This window comes from Ascidia mentula, chromosome 8 (genome assembly GCF_947561715.1).
Source record: "Ascidia mentula chromosome 8, kaAscMent1.1, whole genome shotgun sequence".
Lineage (NCBI taxonomy): Eukaryota > Metazoa > Chordata > Ascidiacea > Phlebobranchia > Ascidiidae > Ascidia > Ascidia mentula.
In genome coordinates, this window is record NC_138573.1 from 8,561,414 (window position 1) to 8,585,880 (window position 24,467).

At 38.6% G+C, this 24,467-nt stretch overlaps 4 protein-coding genes across 4 annotated transcripts; 1 reads left to right on the forward strand and 3 right to left on the reverse strand.

The window, feature by feature from the left end:
• The first annotated feature begins 141 nt into the window (after positions 1–141).
• Positions 142–16,094, forward strand: LOC145911862 (ovochymase-like). Its single transcript, XM_082999305.1, has 30 exons — positions 142–193; positions 452–590; positions 663–737; positions 803–948; positions 1,002–1,168; positions 1,229–1,366; positions 1,423–1,666; positions 2,125–2,273; positions 2,379–2,649; positions 3,052–3,242; positions 3,462–3,647; positions 3,764–3,898; positions 3,977–4,080; positions 4,316–4,395; positions 4,454–4,609; positions 4,673–4,812; positions 4,874–5,014; positions 5,087–5,160; positions 5,446–5,625; positions 5,871–6,064; positions 6,325–6,514; positions 6,709–6,884; positions 13,432–13,640; positions 14,045–14,155; positions 14,355–14,518; positions 15,039–15,221; positions 15,284–15,404; positions 15,462–15,579; positions 15,718–15,830; positions 15,939–16,094. The coding sequence occupies exons 1-30, from the start codon at positions 142–144 to the stop codon at positions 16,092–16,094; spliced, it is 4,503 nt and encodes a 1,500-aa protein (XP_082855431.1).
• On the reverse strand, positions 7,309–9,743 carry LOC145910624 (uncharacterized). Its single transcript, XM_082997813.1, has 8 exons — positions 9,548–9,743; positions 9,391–9,490; positions 9,202–9,278; positions 8,423–8,650; positions 8,161–8,363; positions 7,806–7,965; positions 7,562–7,714; positions 7,309–7,325 (listed from the first exon to the last, which is right to left on the reverse strand). Exons 1-8 carry the CDS (start codon positions 9,741–9,743, stop codon positions 7,309–7,311), a joined length of 1,134 nt encoding a protein of 377 aa, XP_082853939.1.
• LOC145910625 (uncharacterized) lies at positions 10,169–12,175 on the reverse strand. Its single transcript, XM_082997814.1, has one exon. It carries the CDS (start codon positions 12,173–12,175, stop codon positions 10,169–10,171), a length of 2,007 nt encoding a protein of 668 aa, XP_082853940.1.
• Positions 16,095–16,118: 24 nt separating the features above from the next.
• On the reverse strand, positions 16,119–23,929 carry LOC145910172 (phosphatidylinositol-3,5-bisphosphate 3-phosphatase MTMR8-like). The gene is made up of 13 exons (XM_082997199.1): positions 23,771–23,929; positions 23,386–23,570; positions 23,227–23,318; positions 22,962–23,117; positions 22,751–22,892; positions 22,298–22,421; positions 22,078–22,210; positions 21,905–22,014; positions 20,867–21,042; positions 20,299–20,499; positions 18,754–18,918; positions 18,000–18,178; positions 16,119–17,210 (listed from the first exon to the last, which is right to left on the reverse strand). Exons 1-13 carry the CDS (start codon positions 23,792–23,794, stop codon positions 16,723–16,725), a joined length of 2,175 nt encoding a protein of 724 aa, XP_082853325.1. The 5' UTR covers positions 23,795–23,929; the 3' UTR covers positions 16,119–16,722.
• Between the last annotated feature and the right edge of the window lie 538 nt (positions 23,930–24,467).

Sequence of the window (24,467 nt, forward strand, 5' to 3'; positions counted from 1 at the left end):
AACAAAGTCCAGTAAGTTAAACTTTGAGCCGGCCAACCTCAACGTGGATCGCCCGTTATTTTGGTGTAACAGAAACCAACAGCGTGCCGCGCATATTTTAACTCGAGTCTCCTGAATTACGTATGTTAAGAGTGTCGCAAAATGTCTCGACATTGTTTAGGATTAACGTTGGGAGTTATTTTACTTCATTTTGGTGAGTGTACTGATGTTTAATTTGTTCAGAAACTACTGGTGGACCGATCTTGGGTTTTAAGTGGCATTTGTTAACTTCGACCACGGTTAGGTTTGTTTAAAAAACAAATTGCGCTTCTGAGACTTTCGTCCAAATTTGTTCTGCAAGATTATAACAAGTAATTTTGAAATGTTCCTAAAAACATTTTGGACCTTTTCTGTGTTGACATTTTCAACGTTGGCAATGTTCGTAAAGAGCACTGTTCGTTTTGTTTGTCAGGACACATTTTGTGTGAGGATCACAAATGTGGTTCGCGACCTGCTTGGCCTTACCCACCTGGATATGCATCAAGAATTATTGGAGGAAAACCAGCAATTGTGGGCGAGTTTCCTTGGCAAGCGGGAATATGGAATTTGAAGTAAGTCATGTTTTTTTAAGGAAAAGCTCCGTAATTAGTGAAATAGTTACATATTTAACACTGTTTGCTCAGCTTACAGGTGTGTGGTGGTTCCATCATTGACTTGAGATGGATTTTAAGCGCCGCACATTGTTTTAACCCATTATAGTGAGTAGCACATTTTCCTATGTAACTTTCATGTCGCTGTTACTTTTATGTTACTTTACTCCAAGCGATGTACAAGAAGACTTTTCTGTGAAGGTTGGGGACACTGACAAATCTTCGCCGGAAAGCCACGAACAAATCTTCGCGATTTCGCGAATCATCATCCACCCATCATACAACCACCTGACGTATGACAATGACATTATGCTCATAGGTAGGAGTAAGTGTTAAGACTTCCAAATATGCAAAAGTTTCTATTTTAAACATTGTCGTTAGAATTGGATGGGTCTGTTATTTACCATGAGACGGTTTTACCTATCTGCCTGTTAAGCGAAGACGACCCTCCACTGCCACCTCCTGGCCAAAAATGCCAGGTCTCAGGTTGGGGTAATACCAATTTTACTCACAGCCGAATGCCCAATATTTTGCGAAAGGTAATTACATAATAAAAACGTATATGCCATACAAAGAAAAAACGCGGCCAATGATTTTAGGCTGACCTGCCTATTTATGCGGAAAGTGCTTGTATCTCTTCATATGATGATGTGTGCAACGAACCAGAAGGCTTCGGTTGTGTCACAGACCAAATGTTTTGTGCTGGGCTTCCACATGGTGGCATAGACACATGCCAGGTAACGAATACACAATGATTTCTCCCATGTGAAATACAACACTGTGTGTTAACCAGGGCGATAGTGGTGGTCCGTTAATTTGTTACAACAGCGTTTATGAGGCCAACGTGCAATACGGAGTGGTATCTTGGGGAATAGGATGTGCTCGGGCTGGAAGGCCGGGAGTCTACACCAAAGTGCACAAGTACATTTACTGGATGAAACACATGATGGGACATATAACCGCCCCACCAACCGGCAAGCCAGTATTTGCTGCAACAACCACCGAGGCGGAAGCAGATCGACTCGAACGAGAATTCGGTAATGCTTTTTGGCCATATGAATTAGCAATGAGGAAATGAAACTAATTACAAAATGAAAAATGTGGATATTAAAAATTATGTTTAGGAACACAAATCACGGATTTCCTCATAATTCTGCAAATAAAAAGACTGGCCCATATTGTTATCAACATTGTCATGTTTGATAAAAAACGTTTCGCACGAACTTACGCCATCAACAGTTTGAATGACGCGGTTGGTATAGCTTCGTTATTATAAGGTGCGGACCTGACCGACGTCACAGATAAGGCTCACGCGGGTGGTGACCTCATTTTGTTATCGGCCACACACCAGTAGAGGCAAAAAATGCGCATTAAGCGACGCAAAACGCAAAAATACGCAATGTTAATAACAATATGGGCCAGTCTTTTTATTCTCAAAAAGTATATTGTAGTTAAAAAAATTTTTTTCATAATATATTTGTGTTCATGTTGAAAGGTGAACCGAATGACGACATGGTAATGATTGGCGATCCTTGCGAAAGGATGGGTGCAATTGTTCGTGGCACTAAAGGAATTATTGCATCGCCTCACTACGATGGAGATTCGGCATATTATCCAAATCTTGAATGCATGTGGAAAATACAGGTACATTATAAACAAAAATTGTTTTTTAATTCGATAATTTTCATGTAACCCGAAAACTGTCAACAAAATTGTCGATTGAAACCAACTCCCTCGAAACTTTCGCAGACCAACAACGGTTCGGACAAGCGCGTCTTGTTGCACTTTGTTGAATTTTCCTTGGAGGATAACCCGGCTTGCTTGTACGACTACGTCACAGTGTACTCTGTGGAGGACGGCGAGCACGTGACCCTTGGACGTCATTGTGGTTCCAAACATCGCCCACAGAAATTGCTGAGTAGTGGACCAAACATGACAGTGCGCTTTTTCACTGACGTATCGGAAAATTATCGAGGCTTTGTCGCCACATTTGAAGCTGTTGAACCCTCGTTTGTTCAACGTAAGTATTTAACAAACCTGTCTAATTAGAAAAATTTAATAAATCTATAAACCAAGTCAAAGCAAAGGTTTTAGTATATCATTAATTTTAAATATAATTTAAATTTTGATTACATTTCGAACTGTTTTGTAGAATTTAATCAAATACCTATCAAAGCCCAGATAAGTAAAACGTTACAAAAAACGTTACAGCAGTTGATATCCTACCAGATATAATACACGCATAATACACACTTCAGTGTTACTTCGAAACTGCGGATGTGTATTATGCGTGTATTATATCTAGTGCTGTTATATTGCATACAAGCAAAAATATACCAGGGTGGCTTGGTTCACCGATCCGGTGTTGTTTGTTGTTTTTTCATCGGCAAGCAAAAATATATTACAAGTTTACAATTGTTAGCTTCCGGTTGCGGTGGAATCCAGTATTTGACCGAAGATAATGGCGAGCTCACCAGTATTAATTTTCCCGGCCTCTATCTTCCCAATTTGATGTGCAGCTGGACCATTGAAGCACCGGAGGGCCTTAGAATTCGTCTCCACTTCACATACTTTGAGCTGGGAACTCCTTATCAACACACTTGTTGGGACAAAGTAGGGATTTTATTTTTCATAAGCCAACAACAATGCCTGGAAGCATTAAATATAATACCAAACTTTCTATTCGCTCCAATTTTTGTTTCTAAATTCAGCTCTTAAAGCTTGAGCTGAAAATGGATATTCAAAATATAAGTTGCAAAATTACTGTCACGTTCTTTTGAAGTTGAGAAGTTTGTGTCGTGCCTAAGCTTAACATTATCTCAATTTTGGAAGGTGGTTGTCTACGACGATTCTCACACTTGGTTGACTCGAAGGCACGCCTTCTGTAAAAAGGAAGGTCTGAATCAGATTGTTCTCTCCACGGGTCGATATCTCACTGTTACCTTGGAGTCGGACCCGTCAGGACAGGGAAGAGGATTCAGAGCCGAATACGAGTTTGTGACGTCAGCAAATGCAACAGTAGGCTCAATCAAAAACTAATTTAACGGTAGCATTTTTGAAAGCATTAATATACATTTGTAAAGGATTCCGTGACTATTTTAGAGACTTCATAAACAATTTTTGTTTAATACCAGATTGAGTTTATAAGTGGATCAGAGTACGAGGGTGAATGCGGCAGATCAAATGCCGAAGATGAAATAACCAAAGAGGAAGAAATCGGAAGGATTGTTGGAGGAAACGAGGCTCCTCCAGGATCATGGCCATGGCAAGTGAGTATAACCCATGGATTCACGCACCTACATTTACTTTGATGAAGCATCTCATCAAACACTTTGTCACTCTAACAGGTTTCACTGAGAAAATGTCCTATGAGCAGTTGTGCGCACTTTTGTGGAGGAACAATTGTTGCCAAGTCTTGGGTTGTAACAGCAGCTCACTGCGTCACGAAAGGGTGATTTTATTATTTTTTTACATTGCAGTCATTAAAACAAAATTTCCCTTTTCTATAATTTGAACGACCAGGCAGGTTGACATGGCACTTCTGTTTTGCGTATTGCCCTGGTAATGATATAATAGAATAAACATATATTTCATGCTTGGTAAGGAAATAAAATTATGACAATCATTGATGACCAATCGTTCATCCACAAAACATGCTTACAATGTAAATTTAACGCTCGACGCAGGGAACAGCTTTATTTAATTGCGGGAAGCCACGACCACATACTAGAAGAAGAACCGGAGTGGATCGTAAGTGTTAAAGAAGGTAGGTACAAACTGCGTTACCACATTTGATAATAATTAAGAGGCACTTTATGTTACAGTAATTATCCACGACAACTACGACCCGTCGTCTTTGAACAACGACATCGCTTTGCTGGAGCTAGATGGCGAATCTGTGTACGATGATAGAATTAGACCTGCTTGCGTCTCTCCTCAAGGCCTTCGCTACGGTGTTGGAACATTGTGTTACACGACAGGTGCGCTTCCTATAGAATAACGCGTGTTAGAGAAAATAAATTCTTTATCACTGTGTTATCTAGGTTGGGGATCAACTGAATTTGGAGGCCCTTTGGCAAGATATTTGCAGGAAGCTCTTCTGCCTCTTATATCGGGACAGGAGTGCAACGAAAGATACAACGGGACTATAACGAACAACATGTTTTGCGCCGGTTTTGCTGAAGTAACAACTGAAGCGAAGATTATTGAACCCCTACGAATAGCAACCAATATATTTGTTGTAGGGAGGTGTTGACTCATGCCAAGGTGATTCCGGAGGACCTTTGGTTTGCCGTCAGTTTCTTACAGACGCTTGGGTCCTGTACGGGGTCGTATCATACGGTTTTGTTTGTGGCGCTAAAGAGCACCCTGGGGTTTATACACAAGTATGTTACTCTGTTCACATGTAGCAGGTTACACAACAGTATACATATTTACCTTGTTGTACCAAATTGTAGGTTAGTAACTACATAGAATGGATGCAAACAAAGAGCAACGGCGCTATTGTTCCGGCCGATATTGATTTACCAAGGTACCGTGAAAGCACATTTTTTTGTGGCACCCAAATATACGTTCGAATTAGTTTGCATCGAGGATACGTTCAAAATTGATGATATCATTATCTGTTGCATATTATTCGCCCCTTTAACAGGTTTGATTTCTGAGAAATAGTTTTGTGCAGTGTCTTGCGTTAAAAAATTATTACCTGGTGATTAAAAATACTGTGAGGTCTAAAAAGTTGTGAGTAAACTAGTTCCATTCTTTAATTGTCAACATTGCTTTACAACTTCTTGTTGCAACGGCGACATGTTTTCAGTACTCTTCGACCTTACACGACGGAATACATTGAGCCTTCAGGATGTGGAGGACCCCGTAAATTGTCTCCGGGTGCAACTTTCACAAGTGGAGGCAATGGATCGTTTTACGAGAAAAATGCACATTGCGAATGGGAGTTAAAACCGAGTGGCCCCGACAGGACGATTGTCATTACTTTCGAGTAAGAAAGTTATAATCTTATTATCCTAAATACCAATTTTTGAGGCAAAATTGCTTGAGTTCTGTTCTTTCTGAGGTCTTTAAAGTTTAATCGTTAAAACTTGGCAATTATATTTAAACGCACTTTTACGCGGAGGGAACTGTAAAAACAACAGGCTTTAAGATTTTTTAAATGATTTGGTCGGTTAAAGCAAAGTTCTTGTCACAATCCTTATTGTTTAAACTTTTTTTTACATTTGTTCGCAGTTACTTCGAGTTGGGGCAAAGTTACCATTGTGTGCAAGACTATCTTTATATCGAAGAAATTTTGCCTTCTGACTCCCAAGATACAGCGCAACATTTCGGGCCTTATTGTGGGATTATCACATTCGAAGATTCGATTTACGTCTCAAGTCCTGTCGAAATCATGTTTGTTTCCGATAACTGGGACCAACGTCGAGGTTAAATTTTTATCTTAAAACAATTTCAGTCGACTTTATATCACAAACCAACGAATCCTTTAATCATCGAAATGTTTGTAACTTACAATAATATTTTATCTATTATACCTACAACCTACGTTTTGTTTATGTTATTGTCGCCGTTTTCTTTACTAACAGCAACTGTAAGCATGCGATCTTTGACAAATTTATCGAAACAACACGCTTTTTACAAGTTTAGTCAACTTTTAAATATCAATATTTTATCAAAACTATTCCAGGTTTTTCCGCAACGTTTTCCGAAATAGAGGGGGGAATACCCCAGCTTTCAGGTTGTGGAGGTAACATGCACAGATACGGTGGAGGCACAATTAAAAGCAAATACTATCCAGAGGAATATCCGCCCTCCCTCGATTGCACGTGGGTTTTACATGCGTCAAGAAGCGACAGGCAAATGTATTTACATTTTAGGTAAGGTGACCCTTCTTTAAAAATTCTTAGTTTATTTGACACTATACTTGGCAAATCATTGCACCAAAAATCAGCATTAATTTATTGGCATTTTGCGCACAGTTTAGTTACACTTACATCGAATTTGAATTAACAACAGTACCAGACTTTGGCGATAAAATTTTTTGACATGTTTGTGCCATTTTTTGCAAAAGCGATTTTGACGTTGAGTTGGGAAGTCAGTGTCAGTACGATTACCTCAGTGTTACCGACGTCAAAGAAACGGAAAATATAACCGAGAAACTTTGCGGAATGAATCTGCCCAGTAATAAAACACTTCACTCCGTCGTGGTTCTACATTTTCATGCTGACTCAAGTCTTTCAAAAAAGGGTAAGCCGTATCAGGAAAAACATTATTAGTTTCCTTCCCAGATAACATTTTTTGATCGGCATTACGTTGGTCTTACGGTTGGTTTTAATCGGCCCAACTTCATCGGTACAACGTTGGAGTAATGTGTTTTTGCTCATCGGCCCATGGTAGGCTGCCCGTTGGAGTAATGTGTTTTTGCTCATCGGCCCATGGTAGGCTGCCAGTTGGCGCAAACCTTGGACCAACCTCGGGCCAACTATTCTTTGAACATCAATTGGAACAACCAACGTGCCCCCAACTATCAACAGTAATGCCTCAAACTTTCGCCATCGTCGAACCAACATTAGCAAACAATCATAATTGCCTACAACGGGCCAACAACAGCACACAACGTATTGTTGCAACAAAATTTATTAAAAACGAATAATCCCAGTCTCTTTGGGGATCACGGCAAAGATGTGTCTGTAATAAAATGCAAAAAATAATAAGACTTATCCATTGACAATCAAAAAGTTTAATTTACTTACTTAGAGTAATAGTTACATTTGAGTGTACTTATTTTACTGAAATCAGAGAGATTACATTTAAATTATTCAAGATGAAACATGAATTCAAATCCAATGCACACAATATTAGGCAGACAGGCAAGTTGAAAGTGACAAATTGTATTACATAGTTTTTTACAAACTGGTAATGACCTGCACTTTCATTGAGCTCGTTAATCAACTTTTTTCTTTCTCTCTCTTTCCGCCCCCCACCTCTGTCTTTAGCGAAGCGCAGCCAATCTTTAATAATATCATCAATCTCAGCACCTGTTGCTGTAGCTGTTCGGTGATTTTTCCGAACAGCATCTACAAAAAATAATTATTGGTAATATTAGGTGAACATTTAACAAAGCAGTCTCTGTAGATTTCGGTCCACTATGTTTTGCTATGTTCTTACTTTGGACAACTCTATGCAGCTTCAGAAGTAAGAAGGGTCGCTTTGAACCTTTACCCTTCATATTAAATTGTTGTGCTACAGTATTCGCCAAAAGGTGGCACATGATATTTCTGGTTGTGTTTGCCACATCTTTTCCGCCTATGCTGCCGAGGAATGATGTCTAAATTTGTACAAGCAACAAATACATCATTTAATAACAGAAGTGCCACTGTAAAAGTAGAGTTGGATATTTGAATACACAATTGCCCTCTACTAACAATTTTATGTCTAGCATGCACACAACATTATGGATGATGAGAGTTTAGCATTGTTTTTATTTGCCGCTAAACCATTATAAACTATATGATAAACTTACCAGCTGTTTTTCTGTTTTGCTGTCACATAAAAGTTCTTCAACAGTGTTTACAGTTTCCATTTTGTCCAAAGGAAGTTCAATTCCAGGCGGCAGTAATACCTCCGACAGTGAATTGGCATTGGTCAATGATCGAATAAGAGATGTGTTATTTGAAATTTGTAACTTTATTTGCTCCAAACTGGCAAGAATCTTTTTTTCAACAGCTGTAAACATGTCAAGGTACCAATTATAAACACTTTTTAAAAAAATTTAAATCGCTTACTTGTGGGTGTTGTGTAATTAGGCCTACCAGCATTTCTGTGTGTGGGGGCAGTTTTGCTTTTTAAGTGCCTTCTTGTCGATTCAATTGATGATGATGGGGAAACCTCGATAGTTTCATCAGATGAGCTTAAAATTCGGTGTCTCTCTGAGGTAACTACTTCATTGTTAAGCAGTTGTTCTCTTAATTGACTTTCTGTAACAGCACTGCTTGTCCTTAACAGCGGAATAACTGGTGCCATGGGCGTATCCAGGGGGGGGGTCCGAGGGGTCCGGACCCCCCCCTTTTGTGAAATATTTTGGTCTTTTTTGATAACTAAACAAACGCCACTGTATTTTTTGTCAAAATCCGCGTGAAAACCAGAAATTTTCTTTGACGTTGACCTAAAAACCGCATCGTGTTGCATTCGCCATTGTTTCCAAACAGGGAGCATTGTTACCGAACACTTGGCATTGTTACCAAACATGTTGCATTGTTACGAAACAAGCATCATTTTTCGTCAGTTCATGGACGAAACGTCGTTTTTCAGTGGTCACGTTGTAATGACAAGCGGTTTATTTGCGTGATGGTCAATTAGTTTAGTTGTTAAACTTTCCATAGCGTTACACAATTGCGCAAGCCGGAAAGCCAGAAAGCCACCGTTTATGTGACGTTTGGCACGAACACCGGCGTTCGTATTTTGCGATTCTCGCCCACAATAGTTTATACTTAGTTTGTACTTGAAAATCGGGGAATTCCCTAAACAAATTTGGACCCCCCCCTTTAAAAATTCCTGGATACGCCCCTGACTGGTGCAGAACGCTTTTTAGGGTGGGGCAATTCATCTTCAGAGTCTTCATCGTCATATCGGATGACTGGTCTAAATAAACAATTTAAAGTGATGACAGATATGTGGGTGTGATATATAGTATCCGCATACACACACTGCAGCAGTTTATCTTTTAATACAAACTATGCCAACATCCTCTTGCCTCTTTTTACGCTTTGCTCTTGGAGTGTGGTCTGTATCCGTTTGAAGATCAGAGAAGTCTTCAGCCAACTTTAATTTCTCACGTGCTTTTAAATACGAATCTGCGCATAAATAACATTAAAATGGGCTAAATGTAAAAAAAAAACTTTATGACTAACCAGTTTGGTACATTATTCTTTCGATGCCATACTTGGGCCAGGATGGAAGTGCATGTATTTGATTTTTTACAGCTTTGGTAATTTTTGCATTATCTTGAAATGGAGGCCAGCGGCAGCACTGACCCTCATTTTCCAACCATGATTGTGGAATTATTTCCACACCATCATGCTGGGAGAATTCAACCACAGCATACATTTCAGTTGCTCTCTCAAGAAATCTGCAACAATAAAAAAAATGGCATCAACATGCATAGTTAATAAGCAGCTATGACCTATTATGTAAATATTTACATAGTTAAACACAGATACCATAGTATTTTAGGGGGGGTTTATGGCATTATCCCCACATATGTATAGTTTTGATAAGACTTTAAAAAAGTCAAAAACAGCCGGGACTATAAAGTCTAATGAAACAATAGAAACACCATGGTGACCCAAAACACAATCTCAAAATCAAATTCTCAAGAGTAATAAAGCATTAAATGAGTGGAAATAATATACTGCAATAATACTTTGAACAGTGTATTTAGACTTCAAAATCAATTTTGCAAGTAGAAGCAATTTGCATCCAAAAATTTAAACTAATACAAAAAGAAACCTAAATCCAGCAGCAAAATGTCACTAAAGCTCTGGAAGAACAAAATATCCATTGTTGCAGGGAAGACGAACAAACTTGTGCTCAATTTCAGATAGCAGGGCAGTTTGCCATTTTCCAGACATACAGCAAACATAATAAGCTCCAAAATTAGCTGAAGTTGCAGGATAAGAATAAAAATGTTTAGGATCAATAAAATTTTCATACACAAACACCAAATTTTTACTGTCATGTGGTGACACCAGTATATTACGGATTAGGGAAACTTGACCATTAATTCTAAAACAATTATCTCTTTCATGCAGACCAATCGTGTACTGAGGAAATTGCAGTTTTTTGTATTGTAGCATATTACAATCACATTCGGCGGGCAAAGGACCATTGCTATGTTGGTGAAGAAATTTTACTGGTTTTTCGCTGCTTGGTGGAGTTAAACTTTGCTCAGAAAGGCGTCGTAGAACTTGTTGCAGTGGAGACTGTGGTTTACGAACCATTTTCTTTAAGGATTGTAAATAGTTTTCAAAAGGAAATGATGAGAATGTATCAAGAGGACCATGAATTCTAGCATCTTCACTGATGTGTATTAAACTGTGTACATTATACACAATGCTGTCAGCTCCATATAAGGCAGAATAGTGCTGAACAAAAGCTGTTAGCAATTTGTGTGCGTAATCACGTAGTGTAAGTAAATTTGGACTTGCAAGTATCAATATTCCGACATGTAAAAGCATGAAGTTTTTGTACACATCAGGATCCAAAATATCAATTAACACAACTGGGCCAGTATACAGCAAAAACTGACGAAATTCTGTTGCCTTCCATCTTTCAAACTCATTTAAACCTCTGGGTCGCCGGGCAAATTCACTGGGTATATACTGCCGTAAAGACACCAATGACTCAGATATACTTTTTATATGTCGACTACTGACTCGCATTGGCAATGGGCCTTTTGACCATAAAAATATTAAGCGCTTCATTACACCCAAGCACACTGAATGCATATAATCCAAAGGAAAGTTGGAGACCATTCCGATATCAAGTGACAAAAGCGGTGACTTGGACATATGGTGTTCTTCATCTATCATATCTTTAAAAGAAGAATCTGTTCTCAGTTCTGCATGCTGTTGAAAGGTCATTCTATGATTTATCCAAGTGCCATGATCCGTGCACTTGTCACAACCTGCATATCCATTGTGTTGCTTAACACATTTGACCAGTGACCGAGCCGGGGCATCACATATAACTGCTGATAAAATAACACTGTACTGCCTGTTGCTAAACAGTAGACCATCTTTCTGAATGGATGTCATATCATTGATAAAGTCCTCAAGATAGGCACTAATTGGTTTTGGTTTTGTCAGGCCATGGTAAATGCCAATAAGAAATGGTTTTTTGTTTGAAAAATCCCTTAACATTCCCAAAATGGGCCAAAATTGATCATTGGTACTTTTAAACAGTGGAAGCCCGTCAATATTTATTTGCAGTCTTAAAGTGCTGCCACATTCAGGCAAAAAAGAAACCTGTTTTAACTCTTCACAAATACGTGTACCAATTCCAAAGTGGTAATATTCCCCATTTGAAATTTTTTTTGTTTTGTATGATGTACATGTGCCCAGCAATGTGCGCGGATCTTTGGGAAGGTCGGGAAGTTTTACTCTTAAAATACTCAACAAAGAATGTAATGCACATTGGGTAATTTTGCAGGAAGTTGCCCACAAAGCAATTTCAGCCTGCAAGTTGAAATTATCAGCATCATTTTTAAAACCCAGGTCTATAGAAAGCATATTATCATCTGAATGTTTCTCTTCAACTGACTCATTGTCACTTGAACTTGCACTAACATCATAAGTAGAATGGTTTGAACTACTACCACTACTTTCCAAACAACAATCATCATTTTCATTAGAATCCAAAATTTGAGGATGGAGATTTGGGGAAGCTTCGTTTTGTGAAGCAATTTCCATACAGCACTCTTGAACTTTTTGCTTAACTTTACGTCGAATTGTCCAATACGATTTTTCTCTTGGAACCATTATCATTACAAAATAACACACTTAGTTTTTTATTGCAGTTGTACAACCACATATAACAATTATTGAATTTTACTAAATCTGAATACATGCAGCTTTGTTTAAAAAAGCATACAAAATAAGACCAACCAAAAAGAACCTGGTAAATTTAAACTTTGACATACAATTTTTAATGGCCAATGTTTCTAAGAGAACAAGGCAAATGCACCAACAGTGGCACAGCACAAAATTTGCTACAATATATAATAGCTAGAAGAAAGTGTAGCCAAGATTGGTTCCAATGTATAGCATAGCAAATATTTTGTTGGCTTTTCTGTACCATGTGCATCTTTTTGTCACCTTCTTTTTACATTAATTGGTCATCATTAATATACACTAATATATTACAAAACGGCAGAGTATAGCACATTTGTACATTAATTAAAAACTTCCATTTACATGAAGTTAACAAAAATTTAACATAGTTTTAATGCCAACCTTCGTCGTTGCTTTTGTCCACCGAAAGGAAAGAAAGGGCGCGAAATCGAATGACGAGGCGTGCAACTCATAGAAATCATAAATTGTCTAAATGCTTTGAAAATTTCATTGCCGCAAAGCATTTTTTAATCGAAAAAAACGCTATTTACGGCGCCTAAACAAAATTTGTTGCTAGTTTTACTTTGTAGTAACTATTTCCAAAATGATAAAAGTCAAACCACTAAAAACCAAACTGTTTGGTCGGAAAAAAACCTTACGTCTAAAAATTTATACTTCATTGTGTTAAAAGACTTTGTAGTAAATATTGTACACAACTGCGTATATCACATCAAGTCGCACAAAAATTTTAACAACAAAATGTGATACATATAGTGCCAACATTGGCGCGCTGCAACAGAAAATCTACGACAAAGCGCCATCGTTGGGGAAATGCTAGTGAGTTTGTGTATAGACTTCAAACAGTTCGACCAAATAAACACCCATGGATTTCTAATTCCTTTACATATCAACCAATTTTACGAAATTCAAGGAAATTTTGACTTTGAATACTAACAGTTTACCAACGTTTGTCCAATTATATATTTAGACGATTAGCCAACGCCAACCAAAAAGGTGTTGGCCAACGGTTACCCAACTAAGCCTTGCTATCTGGGTTGCCTTATAATGTTGATACGCATTTTATTGTTGTTGTATTTTAGTGTGTATTAGGTGCGTGTGGCGTATATGCAGCAAAATCAGGATATTTCACCCAAAACGCAGCATCAGTTATTTTGCTTATGTAGGTTTTCAGCTTCAGTATGGGGAAGTTGCTGTGGAATCTGATGAAGAAGAAAACACTGGAAGTGAGGAGGGCGAGACTTCCACCTGCGGGACTTCGGCGAAACAAATCAACGCCAACACGGGTAAAATAATTTCCAGCAACTTTCCAGAGGGAAATTACGATCCTGCTTCCACGTGCCAGTGGATTATCACAGTTTCTGAAGGAAAGATGGTATGTGATGAATTTTTGCTATCGTAACATGTACATCCCTAAATACGTGTGTCCAGCGTCTAAAAGACAGATTGTGTTTTTGACGCGACAAGGATATAATATGAATATACCTAAGGAAAGGTTTTTTGACAAAATATTTTGTATTTTAAACAGTTTTTGACGCGATACTATCCAATAAAAAAATTTTACACCAAAAGAAATGTGAAAATTCCTGTTGCTGCCAGGCATATTGCAATTAAAAATGTACTGATCTTCTGGCATAAGCGCCTGATGAAATCTTGCCGCATGTTAGACGAAACGTCGTAAAAATACAGTACGTTTATGCCAGAAGATCAGTACATTTTTAAAAGAAATATATTTTGACAAATATGAATCAAGTACAGGATTTTTTTCATTTCTTTCAGGTCGAGTTGGTAATAAAGAGTTTCAGTGTAGAGTTTGATTTTTTGTGTCGCTACGATTATCTCGCTCTCTACAGTGGAACCGTACAATCACATGACGCCCTCATTGATCAGGTAATTTGTACGCAGTTGAAATACCTGAACTGTCCGTTGTTTTTGAGACTGTGATCCAATAAATGAATATTAAAGCACTTTTAAGCACAAAAAGAAGAAAATTATGAGCAAGGTACAGAACCAACCGAGAATTTATACTGCTGTAATAGGCAAACATAACGATACTGAAAGTTTAACGAATCTTCTACTGAATTTCCAGATTTGTGGATTTATTCCGGAGGGCGAAACTTACGAATCGACAACCAATCAGCTTTTGGCGTTTTTCGTGAGCGACGCGAGCGTAACAGAAGCAGGATTTGAAATCGCATTTCGCGCCGTTAGTTCTCAACACGCTCGAGCCTTCAACCCAGATAAAAGTTTAAAGTATGCCGGTTACAAATTTTAACTGCGTTATTCCACGCATCGACAACTTGGCTAATTAGAGTTTATTTCAGGATTTTTAAATTGGATTAAAAATAAAATTAGAGATCCCCAGATTTATCTTAAATCACATAAGGATTATCGGCATATAAACAAGTCAAGTTTAGCATATAACATATTGAAATTAACTTTTATTTCAATGAGAATGGCTACGATTTATACACAAACATTGGATAGTTTTGCGTTGTTCAATTCGCCTGTGTTGGTGAAAACTCGTCCCCAATAAAAAAGGCGGCTGGAAATGTAAGTTTTCGGTAAAGCGAGAAATAAGACTAGAACTGGAATTGGAGCTACCAGTATTCCTAAATTAGATTAGAATTACCGGTATTTTGCTCTAATTTACTAGGGAATTACAATTATCCAAATTAGCCGCAAGCATCCTCCTTCGTCAGAAGCCATATGTGTCCGGATAGAAAGCGCATTATGTATTTCACTACTAACAGAACCAGTTGCTATATTACAGGCCTCGGCAAAGCACCTGCGGGAAAGGAAAATGGATAGACATGGTGACGTACACACAGAAACCAGCTGTTCTCGGCACTTGGCCGTGGATGATTTCTCTTCAGTACGCAGATGGAACTCATTTTTGTGCTGCTGTGTTGGTGAAAGGAGACCGCTTGATTACAGCTTCCGCTTGCGGATTTAGGTAAACAATATATCTGATATTGGACAATTATTAATTCTGTGACATCCCAATAATAACTTTAGGCCCGGAGAAGATCGCGCATATCTGTTCGAATACAATTTGATGAAAATGCACGACAAGCGAAAGGAGCTTGTAATTCAAAAAGTGACAACCAAACCAGATGCCCACATCTCGTTGCTTACAGTATGATTCAATTATGTAATATTTTGTTGGAATCCAATTAACAATTACTCGTTTCAGTTGAGTGAACCGGTATTGGAGAAGTTTGAAATCGCCCCGTCTTGCATGCCACACCCTGTAGATCGCTATCTTGCCCACAGATGCTTTTCACTAGGATGGGAATACTTTTTCTCAGAATGTACGTTTGAGATTTACCGGTAAAAACACAACCACAGCGCGCAACCTCTTGCAGCGATTTAATGTATATTTGTATCCTTTGTCATGTGAATGTATCTTGCTTTTATTTCTTCTCTGGCCAATATTTGTTTCTCTTCAGCCGGACCCAGTGAAGCGCTTCTCCAGACACCGGTCTTACTAGCTGATTGTGATTCTGGAAATTCTGTCACAGGGTTTCTGTGCGTAAAGTCAATGAACAAAGCATTCGGCCGCGTAAGTGTGTTTTCAAAAAAGTGTTGAGTATTAATCGCATCTGAAACTGCCAGGAATAAGATTGCTTAAAAGTCCAGTACAACTTTACAAACCACAACGTTTTTGCAGGGTGATTTCGGTGCAGCGCTCGTTTGCCAACACAAACCTGGGTCGCCGTGGGTGTTGATTGGAGTTCGAACCCCGAACGATGACGCAAGCTCGTCGGACTACGCTTTTGCTGACGTCTACCTCGAACTTATACTTTTTTCCAGTCAGAAACAATGAAGAACAAACTTAATGTTCAATTGTCGGAGATTTATTTCGGGCTAATACGCTCACTTGACGCGCAAGGCTGTTGATAAAAGCTTTATTCCATGCGCCACCGACCACACACTTCTATTGCACGAGTTAAACGAGCGGAAAGCACAGCGATGTGAAATTGTAAATTGAAAGTGTCAATTTACTTGTGCACTTTCACTATAGATGCTGATTGTGTGAAACACGCTTTGCAATTCTCATTCGCAACCCAATATTATCTGGAACACATTTAGAATCAGAAGAGGCCCTCGATTGTGTATTTGACCATCTTCTTAATGTAAATATACGTTTTTATTTTGATTGTTTGTCTGATTGCGCAAAGCGACTGGACTAAATGGTCGCTTTTTTGTAAATAAATCAACAACAACAAAATTTGTAATATCTTTTTGCTCAAAGCCGTGTTTGGCTTTTAACGTAGGAAGAATTGCTTACACAGGAAGTACCAACACAGTAACGCGCCGTCGTACGACAGAAGCATCACATAGACATCAGCAAATTTACGGAAAAACTTTGGCAATACTCGGCTTCAAGAACAAAAGCGTTGTATTAAGTGCCGTTTGCTGACAATAGAACAGTTTTAAAAGTCACAACTTGATTAGACACCGTCAGTTGCAGCGGTTGCAGCTTCTAAAGTGGGAGTGGGGTCGACTAACTCCGCCGCCTCCAGCATGTCCCAACTTCCTATAGTTTCGCCGCTCTCCGCTCGGCGCACGGCTGGTTCGACGTCATCGGCTACGTCACAATGGTTGGAATTGCTCGGAGAATGTTCATCATTGACGTTGTCGTCAGCCTGACGAGCAGTAAACGATACCACCAAGTTGGAAGTTCCCACCATAGCGTTTGCAATTGATTTAGTTTCTGGGGGAGGTCGTTTCTTGTTTCCCAATCGCGGGCTCTCTTTACGTGTCAGAATAGGACTGGGGCTCGAGTTAAGAGTGAGAAGGTTTCCGGCGCTCACGTTTTCACGTTGAAGGCCTGTAAGGACGGGGGACGACGAGGCGTTTGAAGAGAGCGTTTGTATGTTGGAATGAATGTCATTGAGGGCGAGTTTGGAGATGTCTTCTTCACAGCCGTTTGTAGATTCTGTGCGTAAGTGGTCGTTTTATGCAATGTTTCATCAGTTAAAATAGTTTCGGGGGCAAGTCCAAAATAGTGGACAAACCATGCCTTCTGTTAAAACAAAGTTCCAAAGTTTGTATCAAAAGTAAATAAAATGGTTGTTGTAACATATATTTTATTCCCTCTATTATATATATGATTCTTCTATAATTGGTGGTCTACAATACATCTCTAATATATGACAGATAACGCCATAATGCACCTAGCACGTGTTCGTGTGTACAATGTCTTATGTATATACCAAATATTGAATAAACAGAAATGAGGACCCACACTGTTAAAACTCAAAATTAACTCTTGACACAACATAATCATGGGACAATAAAACAACCTAAGAAAAAACGTAAAACTTGACATGGTCGACAATTCTGCAATATTGATTTTTTTGGTTTCGCACAACCAGTAACATGAGCGGTGATTTGATTTGTAGGGAGGGTTGGTTTAACACTGACAATAATTCGTTTGTTGGGGATGGTCAAGAGTACATGCAAAAACGATCGGCATGCACACCGAACGTGCGTTCTTGTTTTTCAGCGAAGTTTAGAGTTTTGCAAAACAATGACACAACGTTTCGTTAATACTTAAGATCCACGCAACAATTTAGGTCAACAATCCAATGATTAATTGAAGCAGCTGACAAGCAACACAATAAGTGGGCGCAAAAGCCGGGAAATGCAGGCGTGGGAGTTACGTGGTGGCATCATCTTGCGTATGCACCAACACCAACCAAATGCACAATATGAGGTAACATACCTGTTTGCTGTTGGTCCTTGTCAGGCGAATGCGCCGGTTTTACTAAGCCTCGCTTAATTCTTAACTGCTCCCGGAGCTTTTTCAGCATGGCGACTTTCTTTTCCAAACCACTGGTCTCTTTGTTCAGGACATGAACCGCGGTTGAAATCGACTCCCTTGCTTGCAAACCGTAATCAAACCTAAACACAGTTAAAAATCCGAGTTTAAACAGAGTTTAACATGGCTTGGACCCATTCTTATTGTTTGGTGTTTTAATTGAACCCGTATTGGGTTATTTTAAGGTTAACTGACACCATGAACCTTATGTTACACAACCCCCAGGGTTTTTTAGACCTGATAAACGTAGCCATCAATGACGTGACTACAAAAAAACCGTGTAGTACATAGTAAGAGTAAGCTAGGCGCATCAATGCAAAATAATCCATCAACAGTTAAGGGCATCCGGTATGTTGCAAATGCAAGCGTTCAGATCACATATCGCTTACAAACTTTCCCAAACATTTCACGATCAGACAAAACCAAGTGTTCACGCCAGTTCTACTCGATTTAAATGTTGACGCCTTTAGTTTTAAATTCCACATTAGATTGTTACCACATTAAGCTTTAAGAAAGTACGTGTTTTGTTTTGCAGATATTGTTAAATACCGGCAAGACTTGAACCATGGTCACTTCATTGCTAAAAAAAAACTCCCCAATTTGCTCTGTTTACAACAAGGTTAAAAAAGTACTACATAGAGCACTAATGTTAGGGCACCTGTTGTACATGGAAAGCCAAAACTTGACAAACTGTGGAGACGAGGGTGGGATGAGAAGCTGGTTTTCCTCGCGATGATGTTCGGACCCTCTGTAAAGTGGGTTTGTGTAAAGATTTAACCGCTTCATCATCCAACCCCACAGTGAGTAGGTTCGTGCGGCGAGACTGGAAAACAACAACAAGACTTGTGAAACGCAGCAAAGGCAAATACTGGGAGACGTGGTTCGTGGTGCGTCACGCCACTCGCAAGCCGACCATCGCGTGTATGACGAATTGCGTAGGATGAAATTTTCCATCTCAGCAGAACACAACAGAAACCGATACCTTCCATTTTTTTTGACCTTTTTTGGGAAAGATGTCGCTCGAGCGCCACGAAAACCCACAACTTTTAGCGCAAAAGCATTGATATGACGTCAACTTTTGCGAAGAAAAATACACTTACCGTTTAAATAAATATAAATTTATCTGAAATTAGCACATGAAGTTCTGTAAAATGGCTTGGTTGTATAAATATATACATGTATGTTGAGTGTTGGATTTTAAATTTCAAACAGGAGTACGTCAAAAAGCACGCATATAGTGAAAAAAATCAACGTTTCGAAACACACACTTTATCAAAACACTGCTCGCCACTGATGGTTGAATTTAATAAATCGCAACGGGCGTTCCGTGATTTTGTTCACAATAGGAAGAGATTTAAACGAAAATCCGTGACTTTTCACCCTGCACGGTCTGTGACGAGACCACAAGAAGTGGAACGGGAAAACAGCAACTGGGCAAAGGAAGCAGTAGCGATGCGTCACTCGCGTTTGTTTCACGAACCAAAACGTTTCTCTATTCATCCGCTCACATCGCTCGTTTTCCAAGAATAATAATACCGAAATATTGAAAATAGAGCGATGGAAACCGGTGACAAGGGTCAGATCATTATGTCATACAACGGTCAGCACTCTACAGTTTGGATATCCGCGTATAGTAAAGGATAAGATGGTGATTACAACACACATAACATCGGCATATTGCACCACGTTGTTGTTATTGGTAAGCAATCATGCATAAGGGTTCGTGACGCTTTTGAACCATATCATATCACATATTGGGGAGGTATTATTGAAGGGAGCGCATCTCAGTACAAAGCGAGGGTTTTTAAAAATGCCGGAATCAACTTACGCTCTTGTAGCATGATCCACATAAAGGTTATCGCTTTTTCATTATAACTAAACTCTTTCCGACATTATTACTAAAAACTGTCATAAACATATTAAATGTTTAACATTATGTTCAATATGCCAGCAATGTAGACAAGGCACCTCCTTAAAAAGATGAAGCGTAAACAGGGGATCAATGCGACGAGGTTACTACGAAGGTTTGGCCATTTTGATTTATTTACAATAATTGAAGCTTTGTGAAACCTTAACCTGGCATCCTGATGCAGTCATTAACCATTGATTAATTACAAGTCAAAAAATTAATTAGGGCAATACCTCACCCAATACGCTGGTTCATGACAAGAAGTCATTGTAATCAGAACTAACAAAAAATTACTTGAGATGTTGGCGTTCCTTGGCGCAATTCCCCAGGAAGGTGCCGAACTGGCAGGAGAAGACGTGGTCGTGAAGATCGAACAAGAGTTTTTCATTAAACTGAAATGAGCAGGGCTTAAACCTCATCAGCTGCCAAACGGCATCCACGAATTGGGTAAAAACAGGGGAGGACTCCTTGTTGTCGCCTTCTATATGTCCACACCTGTAAAACAATATAACTTATCAATGGTAACTAGCAAGATTGCCACATTAAGAATACAAGGGGTATCTAAAATATTCATCACATTTTAACAACACGTACACACGGACTGCAAACATTACATAAAACCATTTCTGTTTATGTGCCTCAAATCGTCCACTGTGGTAGACTTAGATACTTCCTCCTGATGAAGGCTGTTGCATAATAGCCGAAACGTCGAGAAACGTAAATACAATAAAGTTTGCCAGAAGAGCAGTATTAAGCAATAAATATGCCTGGCAGCATCAGTAACAATTTACTACATAAAACCTACTTCTAAACAACTAAGCATTAACATAATGAATGATCCAGTAGTCACAAAACCTTCTACCTGTGCGTGAATTTATGGCCAAAATGAAGCCATTCTTTCTGCACGAGCGCCAAAAATCCATCAATAGTCCGATAATGTGGGTTGAGCATGATCGATGATAAAGCGCATGTTTGTGCAGTTCTGTCCCATCCGTCGCTACAATGAACCAACACACTCCTGTTCTCGACACCAACAGCCTGTAAATACACATGAGTTAGCATAGGAAGCAACCTGAAGTTGGGTTCAACGATAATGTGATGTGTGTTTTATACACAGCACTTTAAACATCACAAAAGACAAGAGCATAAAATATTGATGTAGTGAACTTTTAAATCACTTAGAAAAAAAAATATTTCTTTGATGTGTTTATGACTACGACACAGAAACATACTACATAACTGGCATAATAATGACCAGAATATTCAAAAATACGATACGATAAGTAGTATTAGGACAATTATTTCAGTTTTAACGTATGTTTTTACACGATATGTTTAGTGCATACATTCCTGTTTAAAACGTTTTCTTGAATGATGACGCGCAAGTGTTTTCACCACCACAAAATCTCATTACCCTGTGTTATCATTTGAAGGGTTTGTGGTCACCACAACAACAACTGATGACCGGTCATCATTGCGACATGCGACGCAATTAACTCTCCAAAATACATTGTGTACGAGTAATAGAAACAACGATGACACAGGGCCACTATATTGCCATAACGGGTGAAGTCAAGCGCCTAAATTTACACATCCAAGATCAGATGCGATGACATAACGGCGAATGCACAGCAGACACTGCATGCAATACGGATATACCACAACTACAAATAACTTGTTTTTTAATTATTGTTAGTCACATATGCTTTACGCCGAATGAACGACAAAAGTTTACGTTTTGAGATATATTACATCATGTGCCTTGTTAAAAATTATTTACTCAAATGTTACGACACAAGGGTATCATAAAAGTTGACATGTTTCAATAAACTAAAGAGCAACAGATAATGGAATCTACTTCGGCATGCATAGCGGACTCGTACAGTAAGGTGTCACTTGCCTGCGCGATGAAACTTGATACTTGCAACACAGAGTGAACGTGTTTCAACCAACCGCTACTGTTAATTGCGTCTAGCCACGCGCCCATGCTGCTGCTGGAATCCTCACATGCTAAAACGAACAGAATAAAATTATTGAAAGGACTCAGTTCCGGGAAACAAACAAATCATTTACCGTCCAACAGCTTGTTGAGACTCGCTCTCATGACGTGGATGTTGTCGATCCCAAGAAAACGGTATTTAATATTTTCGTACACGTCAGTGTTTTCGTAGCCCTTGCCTTGGGCTCGATTTGCTACAGCGTTAATCTGTGAATTTGGAAAGGGGTTGTAGGGTAGCACGGCGGTAAACATGAATTTATGTGCTATCAAGGTACACATGAATTAAATGCCAACCATGGGTCTTGTGTCAACAATGTACATGAAATCAGAGGGTGATGGTTTTGATCTTCTGATCAAATCTACGTAAGCCTCATCCTCAATCGACCGGGAGTTCAAGCCAGCCATTGGTTGACTGCACCTTTATAGGCAAATTTTGTGTTTAAAAATTAAATTCTAACAATGAAGTCAGTTTCAACTTTTACACTCAAGCAAGGCAATACACTGGAAACATTTTTTCCCATTGTACCAAAGAGCCCTAATCCAAAAATTGCCCAGAGGTAATTCCCATAAATCATTTATAAGTATGGAAATGGCAAACAGCAAAAAATACTGCTATGAGTTTTCATTGCAGTATTTGTAATATAGACCTATCATCGACTGTAGGACAAACAATTTTGCATAAACAAAAATAGATGCAGGGAAAGCAATAGGTCATTCAGGTTGGTAAAGACCCCAAATAATACACACCTGACAATTACAGCGCCATTTTTGTGTAGGTATGACATGACTGGTAACCTTCGTTTGCTTCGAAAGGCAGCACTGCCAACTAGAAGTGCTGGGGTGGCAAGTGAAGGTACACTAAGCAATTTTGGATAAGTTTCACACAAACCTAAAAACAAAATTTGTTAACTTGTTGAAAACTACTAATTTTAGCAAATTTCTTTTGTAATTGTCTCACCAAAATCATTGTTAATGCGGCTTATTTTCCAAAAGCGTGTAGGCAAACCCAGTTGAAGAAAGTCATTGTTTAAACCAAACAAATCCCATCCTTCTTGCTGTATTAACTGTTCTTCTCTTGGGTTATACGAAAATGCATACAGCTCTTCTATCCTAACTATATGTAACAAAATTTGAATTGCCATTAATATGAATAACATAAATTATCGACAACAGTAAATTTACATGTACAATGCACAGCACTTCTACAAAATAATTATATATACCTGGTTTACAAAGTTTAAGAAGTGATGAATACAAATCATGACAGTCTCGCTCCTCAGCAATCAAAAACGAGAGGACTTGAAAGGTTTTGCATCTACAATAAACACTTTTTAACAAACAAAATACAACAACAACAAAATAATCCACCAACAAACAAACACCTCAGTTTTAAAGGTGATCCCAACTGGATTAAACTCAGTTTTTCCACTGTTTGAATATGGGTGTGTACAATCCATGTCTCATTTCTTCTGTTTGAATCCACAAAAATTAGGTGGGTGGCTGTTAGATACAAAGTTCCTTCTACTGGATTTTTTGAGTGATTATCAATGAGTTTCACATTCTCAACCTGCAACAAAAATGCTTACTTATACTACACTAATGCTAAATCGATAAGTATAAGTTGTGCTTGTCACTCATTTTGCTTTTCACTCAATAAAATGATAACTTTTTACAATAAATGATGGCAATAACTTTATTTTTCCTCTATTTTTCAAAAAAGTTCATGTGCAAAGATACCAAACCATTTCAAAGAAAATAAAAACAAACCTTCGGCGTTCGTATATACTCCATGTCGTTATAAACTACGAAAAACTTCAAATTTAAGCATTCCTTTCACCGCATTGATGCTGTTCGCGTGAATACAAGCACAATTACACGAAAACCTTTAAATAAAATACGAAACGACGAAGAACCACCAACACGACTTGCAGGTTAACCAGAATTTCTAAAAAAACAGAAATCATATGCACTACAATTACCACAGCGATCAAGATTCATTTTTCTTCGCGGGTTGAGCGACAGAAGGACAAGTCGGCATAAATTTAATGCTTTACAAAGATAAAGTTTTATTTTTCGTTGGTTTACTTCGCTAAAAAAACCTTGTTTCGTATCTAATCGGCAACCCACGGTTCCAGAGCCGCATGCAGCTCTTTAACCCTATGTTATGCTCCATGGAAACGATAAGCTCATTTTGGTAAAAAATACCTAATGTAAATAAAAAATGCACATTTAGGAAGTTTGACGCACTTTGACGAAACTGCTTACGTTTTTCAAGTTTACTAAAACACAGTGAACGATAACCTTCATTCGCTTTGTGTCGCTGTTATAGGTACATGTCACGTCATCTAGAGTTTGCATTTGTAAAAGGAGTATATCGGTCTGTTACATGTTTATTTCGATTCCACATTATCGCAGTGACACTGCTGTCATTACTAGAAAACATCGATCAATTCGCCTGCTAATT

Excerpts from the sequence above, each read along its gene's own strand:
- LOC145911862 (XM_082999305.1), top strand. The coding sequence starts at position 142 with ATGTCTCGACATTGTTTAGGATTAACGTTGGGAGTTATTTTACTTCAT. Across the intron at positions 4,813-4,873 it reads TTTGCGCCGGTTTTGCTGAA|GGAGGTGTTGACTCATGCCA; the intron begins GTAACAACTGAA and ends TATTTGTTGTAG. Across the intron at positions 14,156-14,354 it reads ATGACGCCCTCATTGATCAG|ATTTGTGGATTTATTCCGGA; the intron begins GTAATTTGTACG and ends CTGAATTTCCAG.
- LOC145910624 (XM_082997813.1), bottom strand. The coding sequence starts at position 9,743 with ATGTATGCTGTGGTTGAATTCTCCCAGCATGATGGTGTGGAAATAATT. Across the intron at positions 8,651-9,201 it reads GCGTTCTGCACCAGTCAGGG|TTATTCCGCTGTTAAGGACA; the intron begins GCGTATCCAGGA and ends CCATGGCACCAG. Across the intron at positions 8,364-8,422 it reads TAATTACACAACACCCACAA|CTGTTGAAAAAAAGATTCTT; the intron begins GTAAGCGATTTA and ends ACATGTTTACAG.
- LOC145910625 (XM_082997814.1), bottom strand. The coding sequence starts at position 12,175 with ATGGTTCCAAGAGAAAAATCGTATTGGACAATTCGACGTAAAGTTAAG.
- LOC145910172 (XM_082997199.1), bottom strand. The coding sequence starts at position 23,794 with ATGGAGTATATACGAACGCCGAAG. Across the intron at positions 23,571-23,770 it reads AGTATATACGAACGCCGAAG|GTTGAGAATGTGAAACTCAT; the intron begins GTTTGTTTTTAT and ends TTTTTGTTGCAG. Across the intron at positions 18,179-18,753 it reads TGGCTTTCCATGTACAACAG|GTTTGATTACGGTTTGCAAG; the intron begins GTGCCCTAACAT and ends AACTGTGTTTAG.